We start from the raw sequence: 21,318 nt of genomic DNA, 5'->3' as shown, positions 1-21,318 counted from the left end.
ACTCCATCTAAAAGCATTGTTGTATCAACGGAACATTCAATAGACAACATTTGCTTCACAAAAGCATGAGATTTAGTAATTCATGAAATAAGCTACCGAATTCAGCTTAATTGGATAAGTTTTAAGCATATCATCAGCTCAGTTCTTTGTTTAACAAAATATTGCATGAAATCAATAGTTCAGTGAATTGCAATTTACATGGTCATGGGGGCTTCCCTAATCTATCTAGTTTTTAACTTAGTCATATTGGTATGTAATTCCCCAAAAACACGGAGAACAAAACTGGGGTTGCTTGTCATCTGATTTTGAGCATTATGAAAACCTAGCAGCAGCATGTTTCCCCATTTTTCTTCTTTGACTGTTATCCCTTATACCCTCTGGTACAGGTAATATATGATCAAGTGAGAAAATGGGTGCCAAACTTTAAGTGACCGTTTCTTCTCTGCATTCCCTATCACACATGAACTCTGGAACATGCATTGATTGCAGGTGCAAATCAAGTAGAAATCACAACCAATGAAAATGTTGTTCTGGGCTGTTAATATTGCAGTAAAATGCCTCAACGGTTGCACCTTTTATTGAGTGACTCCTAACTGGAGTTTTTGGCAGTGTACCAGGTTTTTAATTACTGCAGAGCATGTTTACTGTCCCTTTTATGTTAGATAAGTCGTGGAAAGTCACATTTTTTTGTTGCAAATTCATGTTTATGAAATAGTGTCCAGTTGTTTGTCATATCCTTACTAAAAGCCTAAATTTGCTGCTTTGCTTCCAGCTTTGCTGTCCAAGAAATGAATGTAATTGACTACTTATCATGTTTGATGTATTGAATGACTGCCAATTATCTTGACTTTGTACCACCATCAGACAAAGAGAGATCTACATAGATCATTGGTCTGGACAGTTTTCTAAGTCATTGTCATGACTCAATGGAATGGCTCACTGGAAGTAAAGCCTCATTATTCCTGTAGTCATTGCAAAAGCTAGTCTTTTTAAAAGAATTATGCAAAATCCCCTTCCTGATGTTTGAGTCAGGATGATCGACAGCACAGAACCAGTTTTTGCACCTTATCAGAGTCACTATTTGTTACAGGTATCCAGGTTAAGTAAATTCTACAAATTAAAATTCTAAACCCCTTCTAACTTTCAACAAAAGGTGCAAAAAATATAGCCTTTATTCAGATTTTAAAAGTTACTTAGTGCAGATAAGAGCTTTTAATTGTCTCTCTTCTGGTGTAAGCTTCTCTCTGTCTTGTTCAAAGCCCAAACTGTTCAGCTACCTGACAGTCATTCATATAGTTGTTGGTAGGCAATGGTTTGTGGAGCAGGGAGCAATCATCAATCAGCTTCAATTTTAAACAACCCCTCAGTTCCAGTTCATCTGCATATTGCTAGAACCCACAGCTACAAGAGTTCACAAAATGCTTTCTCTGAAAGCATGCAGCTATCTTCGCAAATCCTTGGAATTCAAAATAGTTCCAGAGACAAGCCCCATCACTTTTTACTCAGTTTTGATTTGTAAACATGTTTTTCAAGATATTCTGCACAGTGTCATTTTCAGTTTTAGAATAAGATATCTTGCTCATTGTATGAGCATAGTAGTTTTGTTAAATATTCCTTGCAAACATATTACGTATTAAGTATAAAGCAACGTATCCACCAAGACAGAAATGTCATAGAAATTAAAATTGTCACTCATTAAATAATTATTATTTGGGTGAGTCTTGTGTAGCAAGTAGTATATGGAGTTTAACTTTGATTTGGATGAAGACGTCTATTAATTTTAATTTTTTAATTTTGGCTCCAGCTTAAGTTAATGTATACCTTTAAAAGTGACAAGTAGAGCCTGTGCGTCATTAAGGCTGCAGTTTTTCTAGAAAAATTCTATGATTAAATGGGCAAGTAAAAGTTAATGAATTTTTATGCTGGCACCAAATCATCAATCTATTTTGAAAACATGGCAGTGATGAGTGGCAAATTGCAATGTCACTGAAATAATATCCAAATGTCCAAGCTAATGCTTGGTTGCAGTGATTGATACACTATTGTGACAATATATACCTTGTATTTAAAATACGAAACTAGGTAAATAGTGACCATGAAGTCATTGTCGATTGGTTTTTGACAGCTTTGAAAACTAATGCCCTTTTAGGGAAGGAAATCCTTACCTGGTCTGACTTATATATGACTCCATAACAACAGTAATATGTTGACCTCTAACTGGCCTCTGAAATGGCATTGCAGGCTGATTTTTGAGGGCAAATAGTGATGGACACTAAATAACACCCACACCCAGGAAAGAAAAATATTCTACTACAATCTACATAGTACAACCAGAGTTTATGCACAGAAGTAACACTTGGTCAGTAAGCCATCCTCTACATCCTTGCTGTCTTTCTTTGATCCACAGCATTTACTGACCATCACTAGTTCCCTTGAAGTTGGTGGCAAGCTGCCTCCTTGAATAGCTGAAATCCACCTTGCGGTTGGTGGACTCTCAGTGCCATTGGAGAGGCAATTTCAGGATTTTGCATCAATGACACTAAAGGAATGGCAATATGTTTCCAAGCTAAGATGGTCAGTAGCTTGGAAGGGAGCTTGCAGGTGGTGGAATTGCCACAAGTCCTATAGATGGCATACACTGGTGGATGGGCTGAATTCTGTGGACGTGGTGCCAACCAAGTGGGCTGTTTTGTCCTAGATGGTGTCAGTCGTCTTGTGATGTTGGTGCTGCACGTTCAGGAAAGTGGGGAGGATTCCACCATACTCCTGGCTCATGCTTTGGCCAGTCTAGTTCTGGTCAGTGGTAAATCCATTGGGTGTTGAAAGTGGAGATTTTAGTGATGTGATATCATTCAATGTCAAGGAGCAATTCTGTCTTATTGGAAATGGTCAGTGCTTGGCACTTGATCTAGATTTGAACTTCATTTACTTACTTTTACGTCCCATATTCTTTAATGCTGTCCTGATAAGAGCCTGCTGATAGTCTTGAATCCGTGCAGATAGGCAATTAAAAGTGGCTGTGAAATTGACTCATCAATATCTTGCTTCTTTTCTGGATTTGTTGTTGTTCTTTCTTTTAGTATGCCTTTCTGTGGAATTGGGAAATGGCTTATCAGAAAATGGTGGTTGAGTTTTAAGGGAGTTTGACTGGTACGTAGCCAGTAACTTGAGTGGGACGTTGGTTGACGATTTGCCTTTAGATTAATCTCAGAAGTCGGATTTGTCAAAGTACAGACCAGATTTTAATTTTTAGGGTCAGTAGAGGAAATTATGAACGTGATGTGATAGATTTGGGTTGGGGAGAAAAGCATTGTTTTAAAAAAATGTTCTAAACAGATTTCAGAATGGAGATACCTATGGGCATATATGTACAAATCATGGAATAATTTGAAATAAAGGCATGTGGAATGAGGAAGAGAAGGAGTACAAATAAAGATTATAATCGCATAGCTCTATATGATCTTTAAAAAGTGTTAGAGAAACTCCGGTCTGGGAGGATCTATATAAAGAGAAACAGTTAATGATTTCAATCCTGTGAGCTTTTCTTTAGAACTTCTTGCGTGTGTCCATGGGATGTGGACCTTACTGGCTAGGCCAGCTTGTTTTTGCCATATCCCTAAATGCCCTGAAAAAGGTGATGGTGAGCTGTTTTCTGGACTGCCACAGTCCAGTGGGGGTATTTCAAGAACAATATGAAGATGTAAAAGAGGGAGCAGAAAATGTTTGTGAGAATGATTCAGTGGATGAAGACATTCAGTTTCTTAGATTAAAGAGCCAAGAATGTTGAAAAGAAAGTTGAAAAGAGGTGTTCGAAATCATGAGGTCTTTATCCATTTATAGAGTTGGCAATGCATTGGGGCTCCAGCCTATATTTTACTGTACGTTACTGCTGTTTGTCACTTTTATAAATGACCTGGATGAGGGCATAGAAGGGTTGGTTAGTAAACTTGCGGATGACACTAAAGTTGGTGGAGTTGTGGATAGTGCGGAAGGATGTTGCAAGTTACAAGAGGGACATAGATAAGCTGCAGAGCTGGGCTGAGAGGTGGCAAATGGAGTTTAATGCGAATAAGTGTGAGGTGATTCACTTTGGAAGGAGTAACATGGATACAGAGTACTGGGCTAATGGTAAGATTCTTGGCAGTGTGGATGAACAGAGAGATCTCAGTGTCCATGTGCATTGATCCCTGAAAGTTGGCACCCGGGTTGATAAGAAGGCATACAGTGTGTTAGGTTTTATCAGTAGAGGGATTGAGTTTCGGAGCCATGAGGTCATGTTGCAGCTGTACAAAACTCTGGTGTGGCCACACTTGGAGTAATGCATACAGTTCTGGTCGCTGCATTATAGAAAGGATGTGGAATCATTGGAAAGGGTGCAGAGGAGATTTACCAGGATGTTGCCTGGTATGGAGGGAAGATCTTATGAGGGAAGGCTGAGGAACTTGAGGCTGTTTTTGTTAGAGAAGGTGGTTAAGAGGCAAGCTTAATAGAGACATACAAGATTATTAGATAGGGTGGACAGTGAGAGCCATTTTCCTTGGATGGTGATGGCTGGCTTGAGGGAACATAGCTTTAAATTGAGGGGAGATAGATATAGGACAGAGGTCAGAGGTAGGTTCTTTACTCAGTAGTAAGGGCGTGGAATGCCCTGCCTGCAACAGTAGTAGACTCGCCAACTTTAAGGGAATTTAAATGGTCATTTGATAAACACATGGATGATAACGGAATAGCATAGGTTAGATGGGCTTCAGATTGGTTTCACAGGTCGGCCCAGTATTGAGGCTCGAAGAGCCTGTACTGCCCTGTTATGTTCTATACTGCCAACCGTACAGACTAATCAGCAAAGAAAAATGTCCAGTAGGACCTCTTACCTAAGCACTGAGCATTTGATTTTTCCTTCAGATCTTGAGCATTCAACTATTTTCACCTGTGTACTATACAAGAATTTAGTAATCGCAGATCTTATTTACACTAACACAGTCATGCTCACGCAGTTCAGGCATTGTTGAACAAAAGTGCAACATATTCATAACACACTTAGTTTAGAAAAAAATTAAAGTCATAGCTAATGACAGTAGATGGTTTGTAATGCCGTAGTTATCTTTAATTTTTAAAACCTTGCCCTGTATCTTTTGAAAAGTAACTTAAGATGTCAGCCTGAAATGGAATTTGTGATAAAGATTCATGCACATATCTATTACTTGGGCAATGGATAATAAGCATCTTTATCATTGTCCTTAAAAACTCCACCTAATATAATTTGAACAACTAAACAAATTCTTCAGAGAAGTTCAGTTCAGTTCAGAACTGTAAAATAGTATAAAGAGTAATTATACAGGCCTGAATTTGTGGTTATAATGATAGCATTAATTAGCATTTGCAGTCATTATTGAGAAAATTAGATAAAAAGTTACCAAGTCATAAGTACTGCTGAATAGCTTGAAAAGCTACTTTTATATGTCTGAAGTATATTTACCTCCATTTTTATTTCTCAAAATCTGGAATTATTTATCACTTCAACTTTGATGTCAGTGTTTTATGAATGTCACATTCTTTATTTCAGATTCTGATCCCCATTCAATGTTTAAGCATTCTAACGTTGTCTCTACTTTCTGGCTTATCTCTGGAAAAATTTTATTGGCAGCTCCAGCCATGATCTGAGAATTTGCTGTTCTCTGTTGCTTCTTTTGCCTGCTATTGTCTCAGTCTTTTGAAACAAATAGCCCATATCGCTAGAGAGACAGGGGGAGGTGGATAGAAGATGGATAAAGGAGAAGATAGTGTGAGAGCAGACAGACAGGTCAAAGATGTGGGGTTAGACCCAGTGAAGGTGAATGTAGGTGGGGTTAGGTCAGTCCAGGTAGGATGGACAGGTTGGGTGGGGTGGGATGAGGTTAGTGGGTAGGGGATGGGGTGGGGCTTGAGGCTGGAGGAATGGTTAGGGAGGCAGGGACTAGCTGGGCTGGTTTTGGCATGTGGTCAGGGGAGAGGAGATTTTTGAAGCTTGTGAAGTCCACGCTGATACCCTTGGGCTGCAGAGTAATTTCGCTTGGGAACTCTGCAGCCCAAGGGTATCAGTGTGGACTTCATAAGCTTCAAAATCTCCACCACCCCGACCACATGCCAAAATCAGCCCAGGTGGTCCCCGCCTCCCTAACCATCCCTCCCACCTCAAGCCCCACCCCCACCTCCTACCCACTAAACTCATCCCTCCCCACCGACCTCTCCATCCTCCCTGGACTGACCTATCATCCCCCTATCTCCCCACCTACATTCACCTTCACTGGCTGTAACCCCACCCCTTTGACCTGTCTATCTTCTCTCCACCTATCTTCTCCTTTATCCATCTTCTTTCCACCTCCCTCATCTACCTATTTATTTCAGAATCCCCTGCCCCTCCCCCATTTCTGAAGAACGGTCCTGCCCCGAAACATCAAGCTTTCCAGCTCCTCTGGTGCTTGGCCTGCTGTGTTCATCCAGCTCTCGGCCATTATCTCAGATTCTCCAGCATCGGCGGTTCCTACTATCTCTGTCCATATGACTGTTTTGTTAATAGGAGTTTACATACACATACATACAAATTGGCACTAATTTGGTGCACACACTCCAAGATAATGAGTAAAATGTTTTAATGGAAATTTTGATGTATCTGTTTGTATTCTCCGTGGTGGCCTTCTCGTGTGTGCCTGTTCAGTTATGCCAATAAACTTTGAATGATATGACCGCTGAGATTTGGCAAAAATGCTATGCATCACTTCTTTAAACCTGAAATAAATTCTATCCAATTGAACCTTGATAAAAACAAGTTCCATATCGTTAATTACCACTTTAATAAGATTTATGTACTAAAATTCGGTTGTGCTGAATGTACTGGCTTTGTTAGTCAGAATTGACTCAATAAATATGGCAGGTTCATTGTGCTACCACAGTTAACTGTTACTGACGTGCAAATCTGACATTAATCATTACAATACAGTTATCCCAGTATCAAGGTGGATTTCAACTAATTGATATGACAATCTTGCTTCAATGCAATCAGTTTGATTGCATTAATTGGGAATTTTTTGTGTAAATTAATTTCCCTCTTTGTTAATTTGGCATACACCTCTACTTTTGCAGTATTTTCATTCTATAGTGAATGTCATTTGGTAATACATCATCATTTCTCTATTTATGTTGGTTTCACTTTTGATTACATAATATTATGGAAAATGAACTGCTGTAAAATCTGCCATGGAAACTCTGCAATTCTATCTTAAGTCACAAGACAACTGTTCTTTTCAAAACAAAGCTTCTGCCAAGGAAAAAAGTGAATTAAAATGTCATCATTATTCTTTAGCTTGTATCATGTTTGTTTCCATTTCTATTCCAAGCCACGATGCAGGTGTACATACTTGCTGTATTGATATTTCATTTAATGATAGCTGTTGCTATTAAACTTGATGGGTCTTACTGTTGATTAGTGATAAAGCACTTGTTTCAGCATCAGTGCATGGCAATAGAAAATTGTTGTGTTTGGGCTGGAAAATGCCACCTTCCAAATTCCTGCCTCATTTCATCAATCAATTTATAAATCTCTTCATCTTTTCTGAAGAAGGGTCCCGACCCGAAACGTCAAGCTTTCCTGCTCCTCTGATGCTGCTTGGCCGGCTGTGTTCATCCAGCTCCACACCATGTTATCTCATATTCTCCAGCATTGGCAGTTCCCACTATCTCTATAAATCTCTTCAGTTGGGTTTCAGCAACTGGTACAGCAGGAAAAAGACCATTATTGAAGCCCGGCGACATTCTTGGTGACTTAACCATGCTACGTGTATCCTTCACACCCTGCTTAGCCTGACTATTGTCTTTGACATGGCTGAACAGAACATCTCTCCAAACCCACCTCATGCTTAGTTCAATGTCTATATCTTCACCTGGACTATTATCTAGATCTGTCATTGGCCCTGTTTCTACCTCCATTTCCACATGATGACATTATCCATAGAGACTAAGTCCATAAGACCATAAGACATAGGAGTGGAAGTAAGGCCATTCGGCCCATCAAGTCCACTCCGCTGCACTCTCCCTGTAGCCCTTGATTCCTTGCGAGATCAAGAATTTGTCGATCTCTGCCTTGAAGGCATCCAACGTCCACTTTTCAGGTATGCAGTAATGATGGCAATTTCTAAATCTCTGCGCCAATCTCAACAATTCCAGTACCCTTTTGTCTGCGATGCAGTCTTTTAGTTATGCATTGGAAATTATTGAAGTGACTTCTGTCAGCCCCAATTATGAAGTCTACATTTGCCACATATTTTACTCGACTGCAGCCACTGTTTCAGGCTGAGCCAGACTATTTGTAACCTTAACTCAAATTTGAATGAGATGCTATGTTTCTGAATTTATATCCTTTTTATCACAAATGCCACCTTTTCCCACCTCTTAAAAATCTTCCAGTCTTCCCTATTCTCATGGGTGGTTGCCAAAACCCTCACTATGCCTTCAACACCACCTTCAGATAATAAATTCAAGTTCTGTTCAAGGCACCTGTCCCATCTTTCCCAATCCATATGTTTCTGCTCACCCATAATTGTTCTGCCTGGAATTATTTTGCTTTAAGATTGGCTTGAGCATCAATCCATTTTACCCACTGTTATCTTCCAGTTCTGCTATGTCTTGAATGATTGTACATGTTTAAATCATACTGTAGCTTTGTCACTCACTATCTCTAATTACTCTCATTTCCGCAATCACCCACAATTTTTTTCTGTCTTCCGTCTTAGACGACTTGTGCCCTATCATTGCTTGCTGTGCTTTTTAGTTGCTTAAATTGCTCACTTTGCAGTTGCCACTGTTTTTTCACCACCACCTGTTAGGACTTTGGTTAAAGTCTACCTTTTGGCCAGTCCACAAAATATCTATTTAAGCCATATATCCTTTTCCCTTTTGTCTCTGAAGTGCATTTCTGTAGTGTCTCTGGCCATGAGTTCTGGGTTTAGGATGTTACAAAGTACAAGAGCACTCACAATTGTTTTAGGCACGTTGCTAAGTATTTACAATGTCTAAGTTAAGAATTATGTTTGAATTCAGTCAATAAAGTTGAAAAAGCAATGAATCAGACCTAAAGATTCAACAAATTAAAAAGTGTTCTTCAATTTTAGAGAAATGTGTGGTTTTGTAACAAAGTCAGTTGCTTCAATTTGTTTTTCTAACCCCAATGCTGCTTGTACATTTGATGTAATGATGTATTTGTTTCTATTCACAGTGGAAGAAACTGATATAATTGATCTTGAGAAACGCTACTGGCTCCTAAAGGCTCAGTCGAGGACTGGACGTTTTGATTTGGAAACATTTGTTCCTTTAGTTTCTCCACCAATCCATGCATCTTTAACTGAAGGTAAAGAAAGCTTTATCAGAGGTATAGTGTACTGAAAGTATTTTACTGAGAAAATTCTTCAACTGGAACCCACTAAGGTCAAACTGGCATGACTAATGCGTTATATGTAACTGTGAGTGAATTTAGGTTGGAGATCCTTACGCTTGCTTGTAAAATGACACAGTCACTACTATAAAATTTTCTATAATTAACCATTGATCCATTATATTTATTGTGTGGAAATGCAATCATTCGAGTACTTGACATGGGAAGGATAAGGCAGGTTAGGGAAGGAGGTAAATGCCAGATGTACAGTGGAGAAGAGGGAGCAACAGAAGATGACGCAAGAGTTAATGATACTGAATAAGGGCCATTTGCTTCAGTGAAGATGATGGATCGAGCTGTATTGAATATGAAAGCATCCATGCAACTACATGAATTCGGAGGAGAAGTAAGTAATTTGTTTGGGCCTGCTCCACCATTCAATAAGATCATGGATAATCTGTTTATATTTCAATTTTCACATTCTCACCTGTTCCTACTAACATTTGATTCCTTTGTTTAACAAAAACCTTATCGACAAAATCTTACCTCTACCTGAGAAATATTCAATGACCCCTTCTCCAGTGCCTTCTGAGGCAGTGGTGCAAAATGTCACTATCATGAAAGGAATAACAAAAAATTGAGCATATGAAGCAAATACTATGAGTAAATGGCACTGGAAATGTCACATCACCACAAAGGATCTTTTTCGCCATACACATATGCTGATTATCCATCATTCACTGCAGTCGAGAGCCTTGAGTAGGTGCTGTGCCCCGCAATATTCAGAAGTGCAGTTATGTGCTGACAATGGACAGTAATTTATTTGTCCATTCAACAGTCTGACAGTTTTTGGGTGATGAAAGAGCCAGCTGGATGGAGTACCTTTGGACTGCAAACCTCAGCAAATAACTTACTCCCTGCCCCCTGTTAGCTATGGCTTAACCCGAGTCATCTTATAAATCAGATAACTTGACTGAATGGCAAACAGGAAACAAAACACTGACAGATTTCAGCTCATGTGTCCCCCTCTCCTTTGTCAGGCAACTTGACAATTTTAGTGATTCATTTGATCACTTATACATTAGTAACACGCTAGGGAGGTGTGGGACTTGGCTACCAGCACATTCTTCGCTTCAGGGCTGTGACAGCGTTCAGACAAGCTCTTCATGCTGTTGAAAGATGTGCCACAGGGAACTAAGGCTACTGTCAATCACGATTTGTACCCAAATTCTTTTGCTCACAGCTTCAGTTCCATCACTTCACAGATGCATGGAACTGCAACCTGTGTTTCTGCTCGTGTGGTCACTGCACCATCTAGTGGAAATATTGATAATCATTGCATTTAAGTCTAAAGTAGCATCTCCTCATTCTGGACTGGTGCACAAGAGGAAATATTTCCATGTTCACTTTGTCAGATTTTTCAGAATCTTGATTGAAGTATACAAATTTCCCCAGACTCTTCAGAACTTCAGGAAATAACACCCAGTCTTTCCAAGTAAGTTAACCTGCTCATTCCAGATACCAATCTGGTAAACTTCCCTTCAAACTGCTTCTAATGCATTTATATTCTTCCTTAAATAAATAAGGAGACCAAAACTGCATATACAACTGTAGAAGGGCGGCATGGTGGCAAAGTGGTTAGCACTGTTGCCTCACAGCACCAGGGACCTGGGGTTGATTCCAGCCTCGGGGAACGTCTGTGTGAAGTTTGCACGTTCTCCCCGTGTCTCCGTGGGTTTCCTCCGGGTGCTCGGGTTTCCTCCCACAGTCCAAAAATGTGCAGGCTAGGTGGATTGGCCATGCTAAATTGCCTGTTGTGTTCAGGGATTGGGTGTGTTATTGGGGGATGAGTCAGTGTGGACTTGTTGAGCTGAAGGGCCTGTTTCCGCACTGTAGGGATTTTGATTCTATGAAGTACCCTGCATGACTAACTGAAACATAACATACTTTTATGTTCAATTCCCCTTGTAATAGAGAATAGCATTCCATCAGCTGCCTTACTTACTTTCTGTACCTGCATGCCAACTTTGACTCGTGCACCAACACATCTGAATGCCTCTGCAACTCCAAATTCTGCAGTTATTCTCCATTTTGTTTATTTTCTTAATATTCTTCTTGACAAAGTGAACACTGTTTTGCATTTGCCCACAATATTCTCTGTCTGCAACCTCCTTGTATCCTCTTTTTAGTACGCTTTCCAAACAATCTTAGTATTATGTGCAAATTTAGCTGCTATGCCTTTGCTCCTTTCAGCTAAGTCATTGGTATAAATTGTAAAAAGATGAACCCTACAGAACAGGGACACTTGTATATTATGTTTTCTGGCAATCAGCCATGCTTGTCCTTCCTAGCATGTTGCAGCTTGTACCCTTTCCACAATAACCTATGTGATGTCCTGTCAAATATCTTCTGGAAGTCCCAGTGCAGTGTGTCTAAATGCTTCTTTTCTGTCCACAATGTATGTTGCTCTTTCAAAAATCACCAACAAACTGCTTAACTGTGATTTCCCTTTGACAAAACCATGCTGACTTTTCCCGAAAGTCTTGATTTTTTGAAGTGACTAGCTATAATTTTATTAACAAATTGAAACATTACAAATGTTATTAACAGGCTTATTGTTTTCTGCCTTCCTCTCTTTGAATAGAGGGGTTATTTGCTATTTTCTAGTCTGCTGAAACCTTTTGAGAATCTAAGAAATTTTGAAAAATTAACACCAACACATCTCGCTCATTAGTCACCTCTTTTTAAGACTAGATTATACCTGGGAACTTGCCAGCCAGTGGCACCGTCAGTTTGCTCAGTACTATTTCTCTAGTATTTATCATGTCATTAAGTCTGTACAGTGCTGAAAAGAGGCCATTTGGCCCATCAAGTCTGCACTGACCTGAGAGTATTCCACAGAAGTGCACCCCATCATCATCAACCCCGTGTTTCTCATGGCTAAATCACCTGGCCTACACATTTTTGGACACGACAGGGCAGTTTAACATGGCCAGTCCACTTAACCTGCACATCTTTATGGGAGAAAACCAAAGCATCCAGCGGTAACCCACGCAGACAAGAGGACAAACACCACACAGACAGTCGCCCAAAGCCACAAGCGAACCTGGGTCAATGACGCTGTGAGTCAATAGTGCTAAACATTGTGCTGCCTAAGTTCCTCACTTCCTTCCACCTCCTGATTTTCTGAAATATTTTTTCTATCCTGTATGTGAAGGCAGAAGCAAAATATTTGTTAATTTTATATGCTGGCACCCTTTCTTGTATTTTTTTTGTGTGCTGAGTTTATTAGATTTCAGCAATTTAGGGTGCTTTCTATTACTTTTTTGGTCAATGAAAGAGGCAATTTGTATTTTCTCGCAGGGGGTCAAGCAATTTTCACATTGAAGCAGTTCTGAATTCCTCATTGGCGTGTGGGACCAGCTTCAGCTAACTGGGTTTTGTTATTGGAGGAAGAAATGGGAGGAATTTGCACAGATGGGTGGAGGTGGAACTTTTGGTTGTTCTGACTGGATTGGAGAAATGAAAAAGTTAACAATGGTCTATACAAGAACAGATTTTAAAGTAGATTTATGCTGACTGAGATGTGCAGGACCTGTTTGTGTTTAATCTTGGCTGGGAAAGAAGAAAGAGGTTGCATTTTTGTAGCACCTTTCACAATCTCAGGACATTCCAAAGTGCACTATGGATGGCATTATACTTTTAAAGTTTAATCATTGTTGTGCTAAGAAGTGTCCTTATCAATTTGCATACATTATGGTTCTGCAAATAGTGATGAAATAATGAACAGGTAATCTATTTAAGTTTAAAGTTTGAGCAAAGATTTGTAACTCGGGTTGTGGATGAGGTTGTTGATTTGCTTACCAAGCAAGTCAACAACCTAATCTATTTAAGTCATGTTAGTTATGGGATAAATATTGAATTTGGCATAGGGCAGCCTTGCTTTTCTTACGAAAAGCACATAGAAGCTGTTGTATCTGAGGAAGTAGATTGGACAGGAACAAAGAACTCCATTTAGTACCTTGTCCGAATGATGTTGTGGCCATAACAGAGACATGGGTTTCTCATGGGCAGGAATGGTTGCTGGATCTTCCAGGGTTTAGAACATTTAAAAAGAATATGGAGGGGGGAAAAAGAGGAGGGGGTGTAGCACTACTAATCAGAGAGGGTATCACAGCTACAGAAGCTTCCATTGTCGAGGAAGATCTGCCTACTGAGTCAGTATGGGTGGAAATTAGGAACAGCAAGGGAGTAGTCACCTCGTTAGGGGTTTACAACAGGCCCCCCAATAGCAGCAGGGAGATTGAAGTAAGCATAGGTCGACAGATTTTGGAAAAGTGTGGACGCAGTAGGGTTGTTGTAATAGGTGACTTTAACTTTCCTAATATTGATTGGAACCTCCTTCGAGCAGAAGATTTGAATGGAGCTGTTTTTGTAAGGTGTGTTCAGGAGGGTTTCCTAACGCAGTACGTTGACAGGCCGACGAGGGGAGAGGCCATTCTAGACTTGGTGCTCGGAAACGAGCCGGGGCAGGTATCAGATCTTGTGGTGGGAGAGCATTTTGGTGATAGTGACCATAACTGCCTCACATTCTACATAGCTATGGAGAAGGAGAGGATTAGGCAAAATGGGAGGATATTTAATTGGGGAAGAGGAAACTATGAGGCGATTAGACATGAGTTAGGAAGCATGGACTGGGAGCAGTTGTTCCATGGTAAGGGAACTATAGACATGTGGAGACTGTTTAAGGAACAGTTGTTGGGAGTGATGAGTAAATATGTCCCTCTGAGACAGGCAAGAAGGGGTAAGATAAAGGAACCTTGGATGACGAGAGCGGTGGAGCTTCTTGTGAAAAGGAAGAAGGTAGCTTACATAAGGTGGAGGAAGCTAGGGTCAAGTTCAGCTAGAGAGGATTACATGCAGGCAAGGAAGGAGCTCAAAAATGGTCTGAGGAGAGCCAGGAGGGGGCACGAGAAAGGCTTGGCAGAAGGAATCCGGGAAAACACAAAGGCATTTTACACTTACGTGAGGAATAAGAGAATAATCAAAGAAAGAGTAGGGCCGATCAGGGTTAGCATAGGGAACTTGTGTGTGGAGCCTGAGGAGGTAGGGGAAGCCCTAAATGAGTTTTTTGCTTCTGTCTTTACGAAAGAAACGAACTTTGTAGTGAATGAAACCTTTGAAGAGCAGGTGTGCATGCTGGAATGGATAGAGATAGACGAAGCTGATGTGCTGAAAATTTTGTCAAACATTAAGATTGACAAGTCGCCAGGCCCGGACCAGATTTGTCCTCGGCTGCTTTGGGAAGTGAGAAATGCAATTGCTTCGCCACTTGCGAAGATCTTTGCATTTTCGCTCTCTACTGGAGTCGTACCTGAGGACTGGAGAGAGGCAAATGTAATTCCTCTCTTCAAGAAAGGAAATAGGGAAATCCCCGGCAATTATAGACCAGTAAGCCTCACGTCTGTCGTCTGCAAGGTGTTAGAAAGGATTCTGAGGGATAAGATTTATGACCATCTGGAAGACCATGGCTTGATCAAATACAGTCAACACGGCTTTGTGAGGGGTAGGTCATGCCTTAAAACCTTATCGAGTTTTTTGAGGATGTGACTAGAAAAGTTGATGAGGGTTGAGCTGTGGATGTGGTGTATATGGACTTCAGTAAGGCATTTGATAAGGTTCCCCATGGTAGGCTCATTCAGAAGGTCAGGAGGAATGGGATACAGGGGAACTTAGCTGCTTGGATACAGAATTGGCTGGCCAACAGAAGACAGCGAGTGGTAGTAGAAGGAAAATAATCTGCCTGGAAGTCAGTGGTGAGTGGGGTTCCACAGGGCTCTGTCCTTGGGCCTCTACTGTTTGTAATTTTTATTAATGACTTGGATGAGGGGATTGAAGGATGGGTCAGCAAGTTTGCAGACGACACAAAGGTCGGAGGTGTCGTTGACAGTGTAGAGGGCTGTTGTAGGCTGCAGCGGGACATTGACAGGATGCAGAGATGGGCTGAGAGGTGGCAGATGGAGTTCAACCTGGATAAATGCGAGGTGATGCATTTTGGAAGGTCGAATTTGAAAGCTGAGTACAGGATTAAGGATAGGATTCTTGGCAGCGTGGAGGAACAGAGGGATCTTGGTGTGCAGATACATAGATCCCTTAAAATGGCCACCCAAGTGGACAGGGTTGTTAAGAAAGCATATGGTGTTTTGGCTTTCATTAACAGGGGGATTGAGTTTAAGAGTCGTGAGATCTTGTTGCAGCTCTATAAAACTTTGGTTAGACCGCACTTGGAATACTGCGTCCAGTTCTGGGCGCCCTATTATAGGAAAGATGTGGATGCTTTGGAGAGGGTTCAGAGGAGGTTTACCAGGATGCTGCCTGGACTGGAGGGCTTATCTTATGAAGAGAGGTTGACTGAGCTCGGTCTCTTTTCATTGGAGAAAAGGAGGAGGAGAGGGGACCTAATTGAGGTATACAAGATAATGAGGGGTATAGATAGAGTTGATAGCCAGAGACTATTTCCCAGGGCAGAAATGGCTAGCACGAGGGGTCATAGTTTTAAGCTGGTTGGTGGCAAGTATAGAGGGGATGTCAGAGGCAGGTTCTTTACGCAGAGAGTTGTGAGAGCATGGAATGCGTTGCCAGCAGCAGTTGTGGAAGCAAGGTCATTGGGGTCATTTAAGAGACTGCTGGACATGTATATGGTCACAGAAATTTGAGGGTGCATACATGAGGATCAATGGTCGGCACAACATTGTGGGCTGAAGGGCCTGTTCTGTGCTGTACTGTTCTATGTTCTATGTTCAAAACACAACATCTGTAACAGTGCAACACTTCCATTGCACTGGGCTTGGGCTGAATTGATTCCTTTTGAGGGTTGGAGACCAAATTCTGATCAGCAAAAAAGGTTGGTTGGGGGACAGAAATTCAAGTGATGTTTATTTTAGATATGGGAACAGGAGTTGGCAGTCCTTCGAGTCTGTTCCATGCCATTCCATGTGATCATGGCTGATTTGTGGCCTAACTCAAAATACCTGCCTTTAACCCGTATTGCCTAATGCTCCTGCATTAACAGAAAGAAAATCTATCTTCAATTTAAAGCTAACAACTGACGCACCATTCACTGCTGTTTGTCGAAGAGAGTTCTAAACCCCTGCCAATCTTACTGTAGATGTGTTTCCAAACATCTCTTGTGAATGGTCGAGGCCTACATTTTGGACTATGTCATCAAATTCTAGAAACCCCACAACCAGTGGAAGTAGTTTACCTATCCTTTTCTTTTCCTGTTAATGTCTTGAAGATTTTGCTGTTATCTCTGCTGAGAATTTTACTCCTGAATTCCAAGAATCATTCTTGTAAACCTACCTTGTACACCGTCCCCTAAGGTATGGCACCACATCTCATTTGAGCCGATGAGATGTTCTTGATGCGTTTGTATTTTTCGTGTAACGTTAATCAACTGACATTATCACTGAGTCACTGTTGCACTGTTTGTTTAGAGTCTTCTCTTCAGATGCTTCACATGTTTCTTCATTATGGAGACACCATGACTCTAAGCAGTTACAATGTCTGAAAAAAGCAACCAGAATGTGTTGGGTTAAAGGAATGTGGTTTTGTTAACATGGAGGCGTCATTTCTTTATCCCACTGAGTTGGGTGGGGGTGGGGGCAGTGGGGGTACAGCTGGTAAATCAGTGCTAATTTTACTTTATGTAACTATATCCTCGTTTCATCATTCTGTTTTGACATTTCGTCTTGCTGATGATAATTTACTCAATGACACTTGTATTTTTCTTCAATTTTGTCCTGGAATGGATTGTAATAGATCAAAATATTAACTGAGAGCGTCATACTTCATCTTCTCTCCACCAAGATTCCCTAATTACACCTCCATGACATATGTGTGTGCTTCAGCCTTGACTCTGCTGCTGTTTAAACCCCCACCTACTAATGTTCTTGCAGACCAGATGATTCCTGTTTTCTTCTGGCTGGCATTTCACCTTGCACCTCTGTAAATTTAATCTATAACAGTCATAAAAGTCAGGAGCAAGTCTGAACCATTTGCCCCCTTGAGGCTGCTCTGCTCTTCATTTAAGATCACAGTTGATCTGATTGCTGCCTTAACCGAGTTTGCTGGCCACCCCGGTAACTGACTGCAGCCACCCCTGTAACTGACTGCTGGCCATCTATCTACCTCTGACTTAAAAATATTTCATGCTGTCTGGGGACAGAATTCCACACAGTTGTCAAAAACTCCTCATTTCCACCTTAAACATGAGAACTCTTATTTATAAACGGTATTCATAACGCTTTCTCTCTGTATCCTGTCTTGCACCAATTGCCATTCATCTGTGACTTTGCTGGTTTACGTTGTGTTAGGTCCTGAAAATGCATTGATTTTGACATACTTATCTTGATTTTTAAATCCCTTCCTCGTTTCATCTGTTGCTATTCTCCAATATCTTACAGAACTAGAAAACTTTGCATTCTTCCCACTACTTTGTCTAATCGTGTGCTTCTTGATTTTCAATACTCCTCCACCGGCATCCAGACTCTAATCTGGGAATTACCACATTTGCCTCATGATCCTTCTCTCAAACTTATTTCCATGTCCAAACATTTTGTCATCTGTCCCTTAATCTTATGTGGTTTGTTGTCAGGTTTTGTTCACTCACGTGCAGTGCCTTGGAACATTTTACTGTGTTGAGGAGACTTTATAAATACAGGGTTAATTCAGCTGATTTATATTGCTACCCATTGAAAGACATGCAAATTTTGTCCACTCAGCAGTACACTTGGTTTGCTTTTTTGATTCTTGGGAGAAGTGTTTGCAATGTTATTTGAATAGTTGTTCAGTGCAGGAATTGCATTTTCTGAAGATGTTTCCTGTTCCTTTGTAATCAGTCAGATAACTGAAAATTTACAATGCCACTTGCAGAATCCTGAGTTCACTTAGCAATTACTACGTGGGGTTGTGAAATTCCTTGAGTATACTATGGGTAGTCTGAAGACCAATCATATGGTCAATATTCTCATGTACTGTATTGTCAATTTGTATGGGTATGTCTTACAGGTCTGTTCAGTGCTTTTGATGAAAATCGTGACAATCACATAGATTTCAAAGAAATTTCTTGTGGACTTTCTGCTTGCTGTAGAGGACCTCTTGCTGAACGGCAAAAATGTAAGTTCTGGCAGATTTGATCATTGTGCCGTGGATCAATGAAATTTCATTTGTTTTGCAATAGTGGCCAATATTTTTGGAAGCATGCAGAACATATTATGGCTTGATATATTGAAAACGAAGTTTTTTTTGAGTTACTGTTTTAACTTCTCTGAAACCTTAAAAACATCTTTTAAAGGTGAGTTTGAAGGTTGGTAGTTTAGATGAGTGACCACTTTGACACCATATGCTACATTTTTGTTAGATTCAATTTCAGCTTTTTTTTTAAAATTGTGGATTGTAGAAATTGGACTGAAACAATCCATGGTGATTTTTTTGCAAGTGACATATAGCCAAAAGATTGCTTATTTTGTTCCTCCAATCTTTGGATTTGAGCCAGTGTTCCGAGACGGAAAGTAAATATTTACGTGCTGCCCTTTTTAGTCTTTGAGATGTATTAAAACTATTCAACTACTGTGGTTACAGAGATGCTTTATGCATTGGAACAAGCATAATAGATCTAAAATATATATTGCTTAGCTGAGATAGAGGACTGAAAGAAGGTGTTGCGTAGTGTCTCTTTAGCATAGACTATACCAGGGTGCAAATTTAAGGCTGAAATCAAGGTATTACAAGGCAAATAATCTATTTACTATGATGTAGCAATGATCGCTATGAAATAAAAACTGAGAAGGATGGAGTTAAGAGTAGGTTGTTAATCTCACTCAAATGAAAGCTTAATGGTAAGATCCTGTGGAGTGTTGTTGGAAAGAGACCTTGAAGTGCAGGTTCATAGTTCCTTGAAAGTGGAGTAGCAGGCAGACAGGATAGTGGAACACTTGCCTTTATTAGTCAATATACTGATTATCGGAGTTGGGAGGTCATGTTGCAGCTGTGCAGTACATTGGTTAGGCCACGTTTGGAAGACAGCATTCATTTCTGGTCTCCCAGGTACAGGAAAGATGTTGTGAAACTTGAAAGGTTCAGAAAATATTTACAAAGATGTTGCCAGGTTTGGAGGATTTGAGCTATAGGGAGAGGCTGAATAGGCAGTGGCTATTTTCCATGGAAAGCAGAGGCTGAGGGGTGACCTGACAGAAGTTTATAAAAAGATGTGGGGCGTGGATAGGGTGAACAGCCAAGGTCGTCTCTCCCCCCCCCCCCCCCCCCGGAGGAAAGGGGAGTCCAAAACTAGAGGGCATAAATTTAAGGTGGGATAGTATAGGTACAGAAGCAACCCAAGGGGCACCGTTTTTATGCAGAGGTGATTTGTGTGGATTGAGCTGCAAGAGGATGTGGTGGAGGCTGGTACAAATACAACATGTAAAAAACATCTGGATGGATTTAGGAATAGGAGGCGTTTAGAGGGCTGTGAGCCAAATGCTAGAAAATAGGACGAGATTAATTTAGGATGTCTGATTGACATGGATGCGTTGGACTAAAGAGTCTGTTTTCATGCTGTACAACTCTGACAGTTTGACTTTATATCCTGATGTAGGTTACACTCTTATAATTGTCATAACCAAACATTTGCTTGTTGTATTTGCTGTTGACTTGTATTATTTTCATTAGAGATAGTAGGAACTGCAGATGCTGGAGAATCTGAGATAACAAGGTGTAGAGCTAGATGAACATAGTAGGCCAAGCAAGAAAGCTGACGTTTTGGGCCTAGACCCTTCTTCAGAAAATGAAGAAGGGCCTAGGCCCGAAAAGTCATCCTTCCTACTCCTCTGATGCTATGTGGCCTGCTGTGTTCATCTAGCTCTACACCTTGTTATCTCATTATTTCCATTAGTTTTGTTTTACATCAAAGCTTAGCATTTGAAAGGTAGTCCTTATACACATTTTTTGTTTTATAAAATGAAAAGTTCTTTCTTTCATTAGTTTGTTTCAAGGTATTTGACACTGATCAAGATGGAGCTTTGTCTCGCACTGAGTTAGAAGACATGGTAGTTGCACTTTTGGAAGTCTGGAAAGATAACCGCACTGATAGTATCCCTGTGAGTAATGGAATCATCTCTTAAGTAAATAAAATTAGAAGTGAATGTAAATTACTAGAACTTAGAAACTTATATTCAATGCTTAGGTTTAAGCAGAGTCCACTGAAATTCGTTGTAATAAAAATCTGTTTTATCTGTTCAATGTTCTTGACAATGTAACTGAATGTTTTCTTCAACTTTATCTTAACATCTGGTTGAATGTTAGAACTGGCAACTCTCTTCTCTCTACTAAAATACATTGTTAGTCACTGTATCAGAGTGTGTATTTGGTCATTTTCAAGACCGTCACACAAGCTGTACGAAATCTATGCTGTTTTGATCACATGGTAAAACCAGAGATTATGCCTTTGACTGCCAAAGAAAGTAACCAAAATATATCTCAAATTTGATATCTTGAATGCATGAGCTAAATTTTCTTTCCTGGAGAACTGCACTGTTAAAGTTAACTTTCAGCATTACAAATGCAGCAGAAAAGTGTATTGTGAAATGCACAATTGTGAATGCATCCTGTGCAGCAACCATCTTTCAGGAGAGAAACTTGGGAGGTAGTTTAAGAAATGCCATCAGGAAAATGTCTGTGCAGATTATTTTGCACCTCCTTTTATGTTTACAATGCATGTTACTGGACTGTTGATGATGAAAGTTTATAATATTATCTTGAAAACTTCAATTCATAAATAGAGGTAAGTAAGTTTTTGCTTTCAGTACTGTGTAGGTCTGATCGTTTTATTGAAAGTGAGTTTCACAAAGTCACTTTGA

At 40.3% G+C, this 21,318-nt stretch overlaps 1 protein-coding gene across 3 annotated transcripts in view; it reads left to right on the top strand.

Moving 5' to 3' along the window:
• The window catches only part of usp32 (ubiquitin specific peptidase 32), a 210,533-nt gene that overhangs the window by 124,015 nt on the left and 65,200 nt on the right, over positions 1 to 21,318 (top strand). For all 3 annotated transcript variants that reach the window (XM_048557263.2, XM_048557262.2, XM_048557261.2), the window contains exons 6-8: positions 9,248 to 9,379; positions 18,473 to 18,580; positions 20,444 to 20,559. In XM_048557263.2, coding sequence (XP_048413220.1) covers positions 9,248 to 9,379; positions 18,473 to 18,580; positions 20,444 to 20,559 — 356 coding nt within the window. The remainder of the gene's footprint in view (positions 1 to 9,247; positions 9,380 to 18,472; positions 18,581 to 20,443; positions 20,560 to 21,318) is intronic.

The sequence above is a fragment of the Stegostoma tigrinum genome, chromosome 27 (assembly GCF_030684315.1).
Source record: "Stegostoma tigrinum isolate sSteTig4 chromosome 27, sSteTig4.hap1, whole genome shotgun sequence".
Taxonomy (NCBI): domain Eukaryota; kingdom Metazoa; phylum Chordata; class Chondrichthyes; order Orectolobiformes; family Stegostomatidae; genus Stegostoma; species Stegostoma tigrinum.
The sequence above is the reverse complement of the archived record's forward strand: the minus strand, read 5'-3'. Positions and strand labels throughout refer to the sequence as shown.